Source organism: Rhea pennata, chromosome 1 (assembly GCF_028389875.1).
Source record: "Rhea pennata isolate bPtePen1 chromosome 1, bPtePen1.pri, whole genome shotgun sequence".
In the NCBI taxonomy this organism is placed as follows: domain Eukaryota; kingdom Metazoa; phylum Chordata; class Aves; order Rheiformes; family Rheidae; genus Rhea; species Rhea pennata.
The window spans coordinates 4352525-4369532 of record NC_084663.1 but is presented as its reverse complement, the minus strand read 5'-3'; the positions used below and the strand labels follow the sequence as shown (position 1 = coordinate 4369532).

Here is a 17008-nt window from a genome sequence, read left to right as displayed (position 1 = left end):
CACGCAGGGTGATGGTTCCCACAAAGCTAACTGTGCGATAGACACCTTGTTGACTTGCCTGGTGCGAGCCCCTCGCTTCTGAGAAACTTCATCACCCTCAGCGCTGTGGGCAAAAGGGGTGAACAAGTTCCATGGAGCTCAAGTGCCTTTTGATGTGGCTCATGTTTGGATCCATCAAGGGGAGCAGAACAGGTAAAAGACTATTTTTGCCTTTTGGGGAGAGAAAATACATTTTGCTTTTTTGTGGTGGCTCTTGGAGGACATTCACAACATCCTGATTCCTTTCAGGTATGGAAAGACATTAAGAGCTTAAGGAATTTGTTATTCTAAGGAAATGAGAGAAATGGGGTTTTTTGCCCACAAACCATCAACTGGAGACAATCCAGAGGAGTTCATGATATATATATATATATTTTTCTGAGTAATGTATGTATCCTCCAACCCATCACTGGAACAGTGGGCAGATCAAAGCAGCCTTACGTGCCTTAGGTAGCTCTTTGAATTTGTTTTTCCATTTTGCATGTAACTTTAGGCAATGTAAAAATAGACATCAAAATGTCAGTCACTCTGTAGGTAAGGTTGGTGGCAATGCTATTAGTTAAAAGGTATCATCCAAGTTTGCTGTAGGTTCTAGAGACACCACATATTCTTTCAGTCACACCTGCCAAGCAATATTACCTATAAACTGTAAAAGGAAGTAGCTACTTCTTTCAACATTCAGTGTAGTTTTAATCTGCGGTGGATTGTAATACTGTTTGTATTTGGTTTACTTATTATGACAAGGTTGTATGTTAAAAATGGAATGGTGATACATAAGCATATTTGCTTATAAAATTGGAGGGGAAAAATCCTGCTTTATTTGAAGGGGAAAACCTTATATCCTCTACGCTCCATAAATGTACTACTTCCTTGTATATCTGCTGGCGATGTCTGAATTCAGAGGTATGAGCAGATATAGCCTAAGGCAGGAGCTCAGATACACTGATACCGTCACTGCTAATTGATCATCTCTAGCAGGGGTGCTAATTTTACGAAGGTCAGGGTATCTCCAGAGACGACTAGACTGCTTATAATCAAACAGCTGTACTAGTATTACCCAGGAAATACCTTGGCAAATATTTAACCCCTGCAAGCGTTTTTATTCTCGTTAAAGAATTCTGCCCATAAACGCTGCGGCTTTTCATTCACTCGGCATTTGCCCAGCCAAATGAAGTTTCTAAGTGCTGCATGAGAGAGCATCACTGCGGGATGTTCAACCAGCGGTATGTAAATAGGATCAGTTCTGGGATGAGTCAGGCCCCCCTATATCACGCTCTCTTTATTACTGTGCCTGGGACATGATGTGAGAATTCTTGCTGGCAAGTCTTGTTTATCAGAAATCTCTCTGTTTTTTGGAAAAATTGAGAGGTGTTAAGCAGTTGCACGTTATGCTATTTGATGTGATTTAATTCTCTGATGAATGAATAAATGCATACTCTTGCATTCTTCTTTATACCAGCAAGTTCTTCCTTGCTCAGTTTCCTGTATTTATTTTGAATGTCTTTTCCCATATTGAAAAGTAACATTAATGTTACTTAATATTAATTAAATCAAACTTTGAGCTTAACTAACTAAGTACTAAATTCGGTACTACTTAATATAAATTAAAATTACTTAATTATTAATTTTAAAAGGCATATATTTAATATCTACCTGCAAATAACAGACTGAGATAGAAATACCACTGCAACCAGTCTAGGATTTGTTATTTTAGAGATGCCTAAGGTATTGTTGCGGCAAGACATACTGGTTTTATTCCTTAGAAGGAACACAGAAAAGACAAGAAAGAGTCCTCTCCTTGTTGGAGGGAAAGAGTCGACATCAAATTCTGGTCAAAAATTAGCTACTCTGTAATCCCAATACGTTCAGTGCTATTCATGCTATTATTCCTTAGCCTTTTTAGCTCTTTCCAGTGTTGCAAGTTCAGTTTGTAACTAGATCCTGCCATAAAGGTTGTTTGGAGGATGATTTCTGGGCAAAACACACACTGAAGAATAAACATCACTGAGGAGGAAGAAAATAAAGAAAAAAAATTGTTTTTGCACTGAGGGCAAAGTCTTCTGCTGTGCATCTGGGGAAACTAAAGCACAGGGTGATCATTCATTCAGTAAAAATTAAACTGTACCTTAGTACTAGAGAGCACAAGAGAAACTCTGATTTTCTCCTGTAGGGCATCAGATCATCTCATTTATTCTCTGCACAGCAGCAATGCCTAGAAGCGTCAGGCATGGACTAGGATTTACCTTATGCTAGGTAAGGGGCAAACACAGTCTTGCTATTCATCTTACAGGAATACACTGAACACATTTGTAACTCAAACCTGGAAAGGATTAAAACTCACAAAGGAAGGAATTTCATTCATTTAAATTTCATTCACACAAGATGGGCACCAGATCATTTAAATAAGAGGAATTTCTTTCGCATTATATTTGCATATTAGTGCTCGCTCCCATGGTTTTGAAATGCAATGCAGAATAAGGTCAAGGTGTCAAGCACATACATGTGCTTCTTGTAATGTCAACCAGAGAGCAAATACCTTTATAAAACCTCCAGCTATAGTGGCCTCAGCAGCAAAGTGCCCAACATACAGATAACAACCAAAACATTGCTAAAATTGTGATCCTGCCGAGAAAAAGCGGAGTGAAGTTATGGACAGAGACCCTGCAGTATCTGCTTCCACTTTGAGACACAGAAATCGCCTCAGGCACTGAAGATATTCCATTATCTGTTTTTCTCTCCTAATTTCATTACTGCTTTTCTCTTAGCACCACTGGCAACTGCAAAGACTGTCTTCCAGTCTCGTCTTCATACTCCCACCCAGGCTTTCGCTAAGGTTGGTTATGTCCTTTCCTTTTATGTTGGTGAAAAATATTCACTCCTTAGCCACTCCTGGAAAGCCCCTGTCTTTGACTTTGCTCACGACTGTTTTCATAATGTCGCACTTCTGGCTTCCCTGCTTTCTTCCCTGATTTCTATCTGAAGCTTTTGTCTCTCCTCTTGTCCTAATCGTGTCTTCACATTCCATGTTCTAACCCCGATCATGAATCTCGGCGTAATTCTGCAGTCTGATTCATCAGCTTTTCTCTCCATCGCCTCCCAGCGCTTCTCCAGAACTCACACTTCCAAAGTCCTTCCATGACCCTCCTTGCTCAAGTCCTTATTCTTCAGCCCCACCACATTAGCAGCACTCTATCACCTTTGCTATGTTCTCCATTTTTAAGGCATGAACCTGCAGATAAAGAATATACATCCCTCTTTATTTGGTAGCATGCTACATGCAGAAACATCATCAACACTTAGGAACAATTTCCATCCCACTCTTGAGAGCTCTGACAAAGAGCTCAGTGACCAGCTTCACACTAAGGCCGTAAGTCAAGTGAAATAAATCCTAAAGCTCAAGATATTGGGTTTTTGTTTTGTTTTGTTTGCTTACTTAGGCCATTTGAAATCAAAAGTGTCACGCTAAGTCTTTTTTCACTGCTATCCAAGGCTGGAACACGTGATGGCGAATCGGTTCAATTCTTTTCAGGGAGGCTATTCTCTACAGCCCTTCCTACCCGACAAAAGACGAGACTGAGAAAATTCAAGTCAAAGGAAAGGATTTGAACAACTCAGCTGCTGATTAAAAAGCCAGTTTTCTTTCTTAATAATGTGCCTTTCCCTTTAAATGGAAATACTGAAGAGGCACGTGTTACTGAAATCACAGACGTAAACAAAATATAGTGAACCCTGTTCAAAACTCAAATATCACACACCAAAACAAGGCTCTTCACATACGATATTTTCGAAGCCAGACACTGTGTGTTCTGCTGCCATACTGTGTGCAGTGGTTGCCTTAAATGAGTTCAAGCTCTGTGGCTTTACCACAGAACCAAGAAGGTGATAAACACCCAAAAACAGCAGAATAAGGAAAACAGTCCCCATCCTCTGCTTTGTACCTTTCTACACTGTGCTTGGGCTAGTTTTCACTCTCTTCCCTCCCTCAGGAAACACTCTCTCTCTTTCCTAACATTCCCTCTTTCAATTCCACATTTGCAGTCCAAGTCCCCAGCCCAGCTCTCCTACTCAGGACAGGCACAAAACTCTTCTTGCTTAATTTCAGCCATCTGCACTGTCAAGTCGGATGCCTTTCAGAGCCACTGGAGAGAAAGCAGCATTTTTAGTGCACAGATCATCTACCAGATTGCAGAGAAACCCTTTAGGATGAAATGTGTCATGTCTTAGAAGTCCCCTTTTAGTAACCACTCAGGGAATTTAAACAACTAGTCTGCCTGTAGATGACTTCTTTTGGTCAGATGAATCTCAGCTGGTTGGCACTCCTTTAGTCTATGCCTTAAAACAGGGGTGAGCTGGTGATGGATGAGGATGGTTGCATGTAGGAAGAGAGAAGACAGATGTTCAGTCAAGAAACAGTTGGGTCAGCAGAAGATGCAAACTCTTTGGGCTACTTGGCTGTGAATTCCCAGCAAAGTGAACTTTAAAATTAAATCACCTAAACTGCACTAATTTCCAATGTAGCCATGTAGGACTGTTGTCCCAAGACTGCCACTGCAGTCACCAAAGAGGGAAGTGTCTATAGGCAGTCTTTGGAGAATGTAAATTAGCTGACCACTGTCCTCTGAAGAGGTCTGTCCAGCTCCAGCTCTTACAGGGGGAGCAAAGAAGACTGGTTCCTAGAGCTAGTTATGCTTAGAAATTATCTGTTAGAGCAAGAGAGCTTAACCCACTCCCAAACCAACCCCAGCCTTGCTTTTTATAGAAACATTTAGAAGGATAACACATTTCACCTCTTTTTACATTAGATTCCACAGAAAAACTCAACTGCAAACCACTGGATAGCATGACTGACTCAAGAGATAAGAGAGAGAGATGCGAGAGGCATATCTCTTCCAACCCTAATTTTCTATGGTCCTACAAAGGGCTAGCAGACTGCTCCTGCCAGTTCGAATTCCAGCTAGTTTTATATTGTCTTTGCAACAGAGACAAATTCTAGTGCCAGTAAATTCAGCAGACATTGATCTGCTGATCACTGATCTACTAAGACTAGTCTTTAGAATAGGACTTGCCTCTTCTCCACTGCTAGGAACATTAAAACTCATCTCCTGCCTCTTAGAGTTGACGTCTTCTCCACTGCTGTTTGCATGAGTTCTTGTGCCTGGTGATTTCATTTGTACTGTACTTCCGTCAGTTAAATTGCAAGTCCATTACTACTAAGATGACTTTGTAAAATAGTCTCTGCCTGGTCTACAATATAACTAAAATCTCATAGGCAGATTATCATAAATTTCTGATCTGTACCTCAGCTTCACAGTTCAGATCTATCTTAGAAATCCACATAGACAAAAAATGGCATTAATCAGACAAGTCTAGGAAGCGAGGTGAGGATGGGAAGGAAGCAGGCAGAGATACAGATAGCTTATTAACAAAACCTTTTGGAAAAAGTTTTGAAAATAGAATAGATTTGTTACCATTTCAGTCCAGTTGCTGGTATCAATTCCTTCTCTTCACCCATATCAGTTTTGTCTTCAAGATACATGACCTATTTAGAGAGCACATAGTTTCCGACTGCATATGAGCCCCCAGAGTGCTATTAGCTTTTCAGGTACATCTGGGCAAATCTCTTCATTTTGAGATGATTTGGTTTCTTGGTATCTCTGGGGAATAGTCATCTTCATTTCTGAACTAGGCAGGTGTGTGACCTGCTTGTTTCTTCCACTGCTTCTAACCAAATCTTCAGAACAGCCAGTTTCCTACCGATCCTTTCATACTAGCTTTGTATTTAGGAAAAATTTCCTATTTTTGCACCTTACAGATTTAACTTAATCTCAGAACAAGGTCAAAGCTGGTGACACAGAGTCACGAGACAGAGGAAATTCTGAGTTTGGGTTACCATGGCATGACTCATTGTCTGTTTTTACCTAATACTAAAAATACCTGTTAGAAATTTCCCCATTCACTTATTCTGGACAAAAGGTGTTGTTCTGGCACCTTATCTAAAACTAGTCTTCCATCTTAGACACTAAAGAGAAATACACAGGTGATCTGCAAAAATCCTAATACTGACTGTACATCTACTATGACTAGAGTTTTGTATTGACTTAGTGATGTGTTGGAATGGGAAACCTCAGGGAGAAACCCAAGGGCTGAAAGAACTGATGGTGATTTAGCTAGTGGTTTCTTTTCCTCTGAGTCTATGCAATGACGTTAGGTACTGAGGGCAGTCAGAAGCTTTGTGCCCAGCCTGTGGGGACAGAAAGTAGTGGTAAGTTCAAGGAGATTTGGCTGGGTAAAATGGACACTCAGCGAGTAATTTTCTGGTTTTCAGAACTGGTCAGGGCATTGAAAGACCTTTGTCATAAGTATTGTGGGATTTTTAGTGGCTATTTTGCATTTTATCAAAAAGCCCTTCATTTCTGTAACTTAGTGGGGTTCATCTTCCCTAAATTTATTTAGAGACATGTTCTCTAAACATCTCACCATGTTGTCTAGGTTTCTTCTACCATGACTGCAGAGAGACAGGTATGTCCGGAGAGTAGGGCTTTCCCCCTGTCTTTGCCACCTCTCTGAGGATGGCATGACTCACTCTAAAGCTGATCTCCTCCATTATCTAAGCATTAATTGCTTGTGTGCATGTGCTGCAACCGATCTGGTGAAAGGAAGCAAGGAAACAGGGAAGGCAGCTGCAACACAACAACTTTTTGGGCCAATAAATACACGTTAGAAGAAAGTAAGAAGAAAGCCTTCTTAAAAGAGAATAAGAATTTTTTTATACTGTATAATCATAATTTTGAGAATAAAGTTGCACATATACTGTTATTGTCCTGTTATGTGATTCCTCAAACTCCCAGGCATTATTAATAAATGAAATAACCCATAGGCAGCTATGCTTCGGTTAAATAGAAATTATTGAACTCAGTACAAAAGTAGCTGGGTAAAATTCAGTGTTCTGTTTTACCCATGAAATCATGTAGCAACCGATCTAAAGCTTCTGGCCTTCAAATCTATGAAAGGTATGGCTGCACAAGAATTAGAAGAGAATGCAGCACAAACTAGAATTTCAATTCTAGAGACTTGGTGAAAGGTAAACAATTTTCCTTTATATTGTGCACACTGTTTCATTTCCATGTTCTGGCAGAGGATGAGGGAGCAATGCCTGATGAGGTGACCTTTCCCAGAAACATAAAAATCCCCTAGATATTACCCTAATAGAATAGCTGATAGACTGAATATCAGGTTAAAGACTGCACAAGTACATCACAGAACTGAAAATGACTGAATCACCATTTAATTTTCTACCATGCATCAGTCAATTCAGCTTTATGTGGTACCTGACAATGAACTCACACAAGGCAGGGCACGATTCATGTGCCCAAATGTAGGCATGCCAGGATATTCTGCCTGGCATCAGCCTTCCCTACTCCTGTGCAGCATCTGCCAGCTTATGTGGATGTCCTAAGTGCCCTAAGACATCTGAAATGGCACCAGACACCTATGCCTAAGTGGTAAATCCACTTATCTGATGGCTCTGATGAAAAGTAGCAGCTTGCAGGTTCTCGGAGCACAACAAAAGATGCAATAACGACTTTTATATGTTTCACAGATGTTGATTGTCTGAGTTTACAAGTCTCCTTCTAATTTCCTGTTAATTCCTCCATCCCCTATATGATAATATTTGAAAAACAGTTCCAAAATTTCTGGGAATGCTCTAGGGACTAAAATCCACTGATACAGGGAGAAATTAGAATATCAAAAAGAGGAGCCCTGGGAGTCTCTGTTGGAAGAGCAATAGATTTTAGCAGTTTTGCAATGCTAAACCACCTGAATGTAATTGCACCCCGTCTCTCTTTGCTTACCCCATTTCAGCTTACCTCTTTTCATGGCAGTACTCATAAGGAAGAAGGAATGGATTCCCAGGGCAGTTTTGGTGGAGAAGAGACAAAAAAAGGAAGTAGGGGCTGATGAAGCAGGTGAATGAGGGAAAGGGAAGACAGGAGACATTAAGATTGAAAGAGAAGGAAATAGGGACATACAGCACCTCATCACGGGGATGGGGAATTAAAGGATGTGAGGAAGGAAAACAAGGAGGCAAACCAAATCTCACTAAAACATTTGAAGGTGATTCAAAATCAATCTTTTAAACTGATGCTGGCAGGAGTGCAGCCCTGGAGCTATTGCAGAGGCAGGCAGTAAACCGAGTCGTCAGAGGCTGTAAGGCAGGTGACTCCAGGACCTTTAGAAGGTCTGTATTTTCATATAAGACCAGCTCAAGCTAACTGACAGACAAATTTCCAACCATCTGCAAAGAGCAAGAAAAAATCTTCCCTCAAAAATATCAAAAGTCAGGAATCTAGTCAAGTAGTGAATCTGCACTGCCATTACCTCCTTCCCTGACTGCTTCCTATTCTATAGCTCTTTCATCGCCTTTGTTGCAGAATGTTGATTTTCTTAAGAGCAAAACCATACAAAATGAGTTTCTAGGGAAGGTTCGTTCCAGAGACCTTTCTATGTAAGCAATATGACCCAGACCTCACCAAGTCTGCTTCCCTTCTGCACAGTGTTCCACACTGTCCCAGGAGGTCTGGTGGCACGAAACATCCCTGCACACCTGTATGCCACTACCTACGGCCCCTGCAGCTTTGGGGGATTCTTATTCTTGATTGATGAGAATTTGAACGGGACAGTTAGCTGGAGTCTGTGGTACTGCTAAATGCTGAGCCAAGAGCTTTCCTGGCCATTCACATATAGATTTCATGGAGTGTGTGGTCATTATCGTAAGATATTATGGCACCTAATGTCACAATGTCCTGAGTCTTAGCTTACAGCTAGATTTTTTTTTTTTTTTTTTGTTAGGCATGATACAAATATAAAGAATTGACAAACATAGAAAGCATAGGATCCAAATTTAAGACCACAAAGTCTTACAAGAAGTAATACGGATCAGCATGTCGGGCACCTACCTGTGCTTGAAAGTTGGGTAAAAGACCACTTAAAAAGAGGCACTGTTGAAGATATATAAGATACTTAAAGACAGTTAAAAGGAATAATGACACTGGATATCTTGAAATTCACATATTCATGTAGGGTTCCTCCTGGTGTGAGGGTCACCATACCAGTAAGCTCAAAAGCTGATGACTTCAATACCAAATGTGTTGGTGATGAAAGCTAACACCCAAAGAGAAGCCAATGTTTTGAAGGGATATGAGAGTGAATAAGTCGAGAAGGTCCTTGAAAATGAGAACAAAATGTTTGATGCAACAATGAAGCTGTAGGAGCCAAAAGAGGGAAGCAAACAGAAGGACATGATGGTCATGATGAAGCCTAGGAAATTCATGTTTCTGAATGATTTCTGGAGCCAGGAATAAGGTTGTAAAGGCCAAAGAAGAAGAAATTGCAGTGGTTTAGATGTGAGAAGACAAGACTTTGAGTGACATGGATGAAATGAAGAGGCTGAATCCAAGAGTGTTGCACGAGATCCATCTGCAACATGGATCAATGCAGAATACTAGTGTGATTGGTGTGGAAGTCAGGTATTGTTCACAACAACCCAGGCACATCACTTCTCTGCATTCCTTATCTGATGTGTGTAAGTTCAGAAGAACCCTAACTTCATTTGATCACTGATTAAAATAACAGTTGCCCTTTATGATGAGTAGGCTAAATGCTGTGGGTTTTCTTAAGAAGAGAGTAAAGAGTTGTAGGTTTGAATGCCTCTTGCTGAGATTCAGATCTGCAGTCTGCTTCAAAGAGACTTTTGAAGTCTTGAGGGAAACATGCTTTTAGCTTTCAGGGAAAGTGAGAGTACGTGCTCACAGCCTGCTGCTAATCTGATAACTCTTTAATTTTAATCACCCTGACAGTCTGTGGTAAACCATGTGGTTAACTATTTCGGGTACAGTAGCTTCTGTCAAAGCCACAGTCTGATATAGTTCAGGAGGCGAATCCTTTGATAACACAAAGATACAAGGGGATTGAAATAGTCCTTAAGCAGCTTGACTGTTAAGCAGCTCACAACACTTCTCATTGGTGACCTCTTCGAACTCTGTGACTTTTATTAAGTGTTAAGGTAATAAAAAGGGAAAATGGCAGAAAATATCAAAGCATGAAAATGATGGGTGGCTCTGAAAGAAAAGGGCATTGCAGCCCTGGGTCTGGAAATCACTGATTGTGTTACTGGCAGCAAGGCATGGCTTTGTTTCAAGGAGAGGGCAGCTTGGGAGTCAAGGGCAGATGCCACAAGATGAACAACTATCAGGAATTTAGAGTCGTTCTTGACGGTTGCCAAGACTACATTAATTATGGTTACAGAAAATGTGAAGACACAAGGACTAAGGAATTTTACTCATAATAGCTGTAACTATTATGCATAAGCATTAAGGGCCATGGATCATGCACCAAAAGCTCCTGAATGCCAGTCCTGATGCAGCCAGAATATTTTATCGTTTTCTCAGCCTTTAGACCTTACATAATCGTTAAATAGTGCTTTCATCAACTTCTGTGTCTCCAGCTCAGCTTCTGCTAGCTTTTCAAGTGCACTGAAATAATCTAACTTAATTCATTCTAACTGATTAAGAAGTATATTTAGATGTGATTTGCTGATGACACAACGCTTAACGTCCTTGTTTTGGGACAAGTTATATTTAGATTTGCAAACTTATTTCACAGTAAGCTGCTTTTTGGCATGCTCAAACTGAACTGCAAATCTACTCATCTTTTCAATATTTGCTTATGCATGATTGCAACTTTTAATGATCTAGTTTTGCTTACTATGTTTCACTCCATAGAATGAAGGCTGTGCATTCTGATGCAGGTAATATCTTTACAGTATGATCTTGTATAGCTTCATTAAAAAAAATGTTGGTAGTGCTACATGTTGCCAACTTACTGGGTGTAGAAAGAGAGGGCTTTACAACTGTATTCAGACAACTGGGGCAGGAGAAAGCAGATACACCCGGTGCCTCCAACCACCACACCCAGCTGCTGCAGCATTTCCAGGCTCCAGCATCCTTTCTCCTCCAGAAAAAAACATGAGTGAGTGGAATCAGCCCCTCCTAGCTAAAAGAGTGTAGACCAATGCAGACTCCATTCAGTGCAGAAAATTCCAAGGCTAGGACTTTTCCCCAGTATTTTCTTTGCCTCCCGGACAAACTTATACTCACAAAATCAATGGCAACTGCTAACTGTTATATGAAGAAGGCTTTACGGGAGAGGGGATTGCTCTAAAATTAAAATAAAAATTGTGGGCTTAAAATAACCAATAGTTTCACCAGGCACTCAGAGCATATCCTTGGCTTGGAGAGAATCAGAGAAGCAAAGCTCTGCTACCTTCACATCCAGATTGACACCTCTGAGGGTGTGAGCAGCCCTCTATCAAGAGGAAGAGGAGGAGGAAGAAGCTGGATTTGTACTGCATGTTAGCTTGACTGATCCCAGATTTTTCTCCATCTCAACCAGGGTCGCAGACAGACCCAGATGTTCAGAGCACATGGTGCTGTCACCTCATGGTTATACATTTCCACTGCACTTAGGTGCCTTTCAGATACCTCACAAGGCTGTCCTCTACAGGAGTACTGTCATGTCTCACCTTGGGTCTGACACTAGCCCGATAGATAGCTTTAGGAGCTATCTATTTAGTGAATCTCTTCAAATCCCTTTATTCTACCTCTCTAACTTTGATCACAACTTATGAGACTGCTGTGATTGCAACGCTGTTGTTGGGAGCAGAATTTGGTGCCAGATACTTAACTGAGTTCTGGGTATGATCTGATACTGATGAGACAGAAAGATGTGTGAAGTTGTCAGTGAATGAGGTAGATGCCCAAGGTGTCCTGATTCACGGGCTTTTTGTTTGCAGAAGAATGCCCACTTCTCCAAAGAATTGAATTTGCTGATGTTGCTGCTGAAACTTACCCGTTGGGGAGCAGACTCTATTATGAATGTGACGATGGCTATGGGAGAAGAAGCGGGCAGTACCCGGGAATTGAATGTCGGAACACAAGTGGGATTGCTGACTGGTTTTACCGGAAGTTTGAATGCATTCGTAAGTAATTACTGTCCTCGCCATACTCATAGTAGTGTTTTCCCAACGAGTTAGTCATTATGAGATGCATCTGGACATTGTGCTAACAAGTGATCTTTTGTGTTTACCTCTGCATGATAAAGCTTACAACAGTTCTATCCTGTAAAAACTCGGGTGCTCTGACTTTGTTTTGCTGTTCGTCCTGCTGTAGCTCAGCAAATAAAACTTCTCTCACAGAAAAGAAGGTTTTGTTGTCGGCAGCTCCCATGGTGGAGTTAGAATTTACACAGAAGCCAGAAAGAGAAACACAGAGTCCTGCACCCAAAGAACAAGAAAACGTTCCAGAATTTGACCGTAAAGGTAAGCTAGAGGCCATTTATTACTGTAATGCTTATCCTGCTGATTTCCATGGAAGCAGCTTAAGAGTGATGCTAAGCAACTTTGGAAATCATATCCTTCAGGTTTTGTTTTTTTAGCCATAAAGAATAAAAATATTGCTAGAATATCTGTTTGGTTGAACAAGTGATCTGATGAGAGTGACTGCTTTATATCCTCGTGAAGAATTAGGAAAGTTTGGTATTCCCTGCTATTCGAGATCTTGTACTAATACAAACCTGGTTTTTCGCAAATGAAAACAGTGGCTAAATCTGTCTACCTAACTGTGTACTGCCTCGTGATTTCACAGCTTTTTGTGGGGTGCCCAAGACTATTCCACATGCCTCTTTAAGACGGAAGGAACGGTATAATGTGGGGCAAGTACTACATTTCAAGTGTCAGAGAGGTTATGACAAGCGATCTCCCACCTCGGGCACGAGCACATGCAAGAAGGTGAATGGCAAAATCATCTGGACCCACCTTGACATGCGATGTACCAACAGCAGTAGCCATAAGGATGAGTGGCCATCACAGATTATCAAATCAGGTAAGATGGTAGCTTTGGCATCCCATTAGTGTCACTGCCTGGTTATGCAGCGGCCAGACCCCTCCAAATCAGCACATCCGTTCTAGGAAACAGCCTGGTTGGGGTACAGGATGGAGACATCAGCAACCACAGAGCTGGGACTGGCTGGGGTACAGACTGGACTGGAGACAGCAGCAGCCATGGAGAAGGGATACGGATGAAGTTGATCTCTCTGAGAAGGACATACTTGCATCCTGCTCGAACTTGGGTGTCCTTTCATGCTAACTGAAATGCTGCAAAAGCAAGCTTGAATATGGGAGCAGATGGGGCCACTATGTCCTATAATGTGAAGAAAATAGTAGTATAAGCCTTTCTCTTCTGTCCTTGCTCCTGGCACTTTTCATCTACTCTCACTTTGCAGTGAGGTACTTGGAAAGGTGTGTCTAAGCATCCCTCATGATTGCACAGGGTTGCAGAATTCACAGTATAGCTAGCCTACAGCTAAACCTAACTATGAGTGACGTGCCTTGATTCTTAATTTAATAGTCCAGGATGCTGTTTTGACCAAAGAGACACCAAAGATATCCCATGACCCATCACAACATAGCCCACAGGACCCAGACTCACGTGTTTTTAAAAACCTTAGTTCTGATTCACAGATACCCCCTCCTAAATCTATGTGCCTAGAGCTTCTGAGACGCCTCCGAAAGCAGGAGCTGCCTAATAGGAAACATCAGGTGGAAGAAACAGGGGGAGAAATGTGGTTGTATGAATGTGAGCCTCCACCCTGATGGAAGAGCTTACATTCTCATGTGACTGTCGAGGGAAGGCACTGATATGCTCAGGTAGCTTGAGCTTAGCTGCTCAGGGAGCCAGCAACACTCTCAGATGAGGCTGCTGAACTTCTTTCTCTTGTTTTTATGCCCTTGGATTTGTTAGTGACAAAAGGAGTGTGCTTCTCAGCCTGTCTTGCAGCAAAGTTACCTGCCTTCTCTGATGGCATCTCCTCTAACTCTACACTGCCTCAATTCAATACAGGTCACTGAAAGCCATGTGGAGAGAGCACAGAGACCTTTTCCCAAGTGTTTGTGATAGCACTGAGGTCCTCTGGGTTGCAGGTAGAGCTGTTGCAAGTGGTAGGACCAGCAATCCGTCACCTCTACCTTTCTCAGTCTTCCATTACTCTCCCAATGTCCTGAGAGGCAGAGGAGTGCTGTGTGCCCCATTTCACATAGGTAGAAGCCTGGCCCAAGGGCCCAGATCAGTGCAAGGTATTTAGACGATAAGCTCCTACCAAATGACAGTGGAAAAAATGATGTCACCAAGACTGAGGCCTTTAAGGGAAAAGTCCTCTTGCAGCACTGTAGACATCTACCACACAGATGTCTGCGTCTGAGCTAGGCTGCCTTGATAATCAACAGAGAGAAATAGGTGTGAAAATTGCTCTGTTAGCTGCCCTATTTTAGAGGTCTAGTTTAGGATGAGCTGAATTGCACCCTATAAGGGCCTGTTTCTCCCCAAGGACTATAACAGAGCCCAGATGACTATCTTGGAGATCAGTTCTAGGTGAGATGAATGCCAGCCCTTGTGACTCATACCAGGCAATGCTGTAGTGGAGGGGTGGTAGTTTGGGCAGACCCCTTTGCCTGCAGGTACAGTTTGGCCATATTTGCCTCTAGTTGCCATTCTGACTGTAGAAATAAAGCACCTTTCTTGCAGGACACATTAAATCAGCATTAACCCGAGAATTTCTCCTCTTCTTTGTAGATCCATCTTTTTCCATATGGTGTCCGGTTCAGAGTGTTTCAGGTAGAGCCATCACAATTTGTTGTTTGGTCTTCCTCCTTCAGGACAGTCATTTTTTGCTATTGCTAATTCCACTTAATGCTATCAGGATCAAAGTGCTACAACCTATTAAACAGTCAGAGATTATAAATAGTTGAAATTTTAAAATTAGGATTATGAAGAACAATTGAGATCAGATGATGAAATAGGCCATTTTTGCCTCTGAATAACAAATCCAGTCTCCTGCGAAAACACACTGAAATCTGAGCAAACTCATTCTTTGTAATTAGTGCTTCAAGAATTTATTCCATCAAAGCATTGCCTTCACTTTCATAATAATGTGAGGTCTTTAATGAGAGTAAAGATGAGGATTTAGATAAGGAACAGATTCTCCCATTTCTCAGTTCTCCCCTGAGCATCTAGCACGAAAGGATTTATCAAGAGACCATTTCTACAAGACCCTTTGTTAAAGACCGGCCAATATTTGATTTTGACTCACACTCAAAGCTTCCTTTTCGGGATAAGGGAGAAAATCAAAGAATTTCTTGCCCTATGAAAGTTTTAGGTTGATTTTCTGGGGAATTAGATAGATTTTAAGCCATGTTTCCAGATCCTAGCCTAGCATTTGAAAGGTCTCCTTCCCTCTCCAGTCTCATACAAAATAAAGATCCTAGCTTGATGCCATTCCTTGGAAGATATAGTTCGCTTCATGCCCACTGTTATCAGCACAGCTCATACATTCATATTCAGGCTGGAAACGTCAATTAATGGCCAAGAGACAAACTCAGCCGTTGCTGTGCAGAGACCTCTCAGACCCAGTCTGACTCTACCTTCATCCCTGCTTTGATTCTAAAATAAGCAGGCTCTTCTGCCAAGAGCAGTAAATCGATACAAAATCATGATTTTTTTCTCTCTTTGTAGGTACAACTTATCCATCCTTTTCCTCATCTATGATACTACTAGTGACAGGTATGCCATTTTGTTAATTGGGCTCAGGCTTCACCCTGTCCCTCAGAACAGTCACTTTGCCTTTCAATTTGCTGTGCTACTGAGGACATCCAACTCTGCTATAAAAGCTAATAAACATACTGCATGACACATTTATGCCCACGTATTGAGTGAAAACTCAATAGAGAAAGTGTAAATAGAGACTATTTAAACACTTAAGCTTTTTATAAAGACTTTTTTCAAAGTCGTATAAGGGACGTAAGAGTAGATTGCGATGACTTTTTCCAGAGGGTTGATCAATAGATCAAAAATGTAGTTTTTAAACTGGACTTCTTTTCAAGTTCTGGCTCTGAAACTTTGTGTGAGTTCAGTGAATAATTTCAACTGGAAAAAAATGTAATAATTCAGATGGTATGTTTCTTTCACAACTTCAAAGCAGTTGAGGTGGATGAGCAAACAAAATACATCCTCGCAGATAAACTGATACATTTAGATCAATCCGAAATGATTTTCTATTCCCCCTTCCCCATCCTTGAGTCAACTTTTAGCTGCTAAAATAGAAATAGTCTCTTGCTCTGCATATGTTCAAGGCTTCATACACAGGCTCTTGATTCCAGCTGGAGCCTGCTGACATTTGTAGCACGCGTTATAATATTCAGGAATACCGGAGCAAATTAAAGGAAGGGCAGGGGTATTGCAAGCTCTGCCAGAGACTGCAGCATCAGTAGATCAGTAGATCAGACCGTTTGGCCATGGTTGCTCTCTAATTGCCCAGAGCCTCAATGTTTTCTGGCTGTGTCCTGTTTGCCCCAAGGAGCAAAGCAATGGGGCATTATGGAAAATCCCTCTGGACGTTGGGGCAAGGTGAGCTCCTTTCCCTGTTCTCACCTCTGCTTTTCCCGACTGAAGTAACTGCAGTAATCCCTAGGGAGCCTTACAGATAATGCCAGGTGCTAACTGTGCTGGTTTTGTGTTTTAACAGCTATCTTTTTTGTTCTACTTCTCATTCCTGCCATCTTTGTATGACTCTCCAAACAGAGTATACGGTAAGTAGGAAGGAACTAGGAAAATGTTAACTCTAAAAAAAATCCCAAGGTTTCAGTGGATCAGGCATTTCAGTACTGCACGGCCTGGATTTCTTACTACTTTCATTGGTGTTAAATGAATGCTCCTAGAATTTGGATTGTTTGCTTCAGCTACAAAATATCGTCACAAAAGGAGGAATCAGAGCTTTTGAAACTGAAAAGCACACATAAAACTGCTTTGTCCCTGCCATTGTGGAACTGAGAATGACAGTTCAAATAACGGGTGGAAAATGA

At 41.4% G+C, this 17008-nt stretch overlaps 1 protein-coding gene across 1 annotated transcript; it reads left to right on the top strand.

Moving 5' to 3' along the window:
* Nucleotides 1–131: 131 nt before the first annotated feature.
* On the top strand, nucleotides 132–16715 carry LOC134150349 (interleukin-2 receptor subunit alpha-like). The gene is made up of 6 exons (XM_062594228.1): nucleotides 132–192; nucleotides 11891–12076; nucleotides 12293–12415; nucleotides 12741–12977; nucleotides 15663–15710; nucleotides 16672–16715. Exons 1-6 carry the CDS (start codon nucleotides 132–134, stop codon nucleotides 16713–16715), a joined length of 699 nt encoding a protein of 232 aa, XP_062450212.1.
* The last annotated feature ends 293 nt before the right edge of the window (nucleotides 16716–17008 follow it).

Coding starts and splice junctions, on each gene's coding strand:
- LOC134150349 (XM_062594228.1), top strand. CDS start 132: ATGGAGCTCAAGTGCCTTTTGATGTGGCTCATGTTTGGATCCATCAAG. Junction 12,416..12,740: donor TCCAGAATTTGACCGTAAAG/GTAAGCTAGAGG, acceptor GTGATTTCACAG/CTTTTTGTGGGGTGCCCAAG. Junction 15,711..16,671: donor TATGATACTACTAGTGACAG/GTATGCCATTTT, acceptor GTGTTTTAACAG/CTATCTTTTTTGTTCTACTT.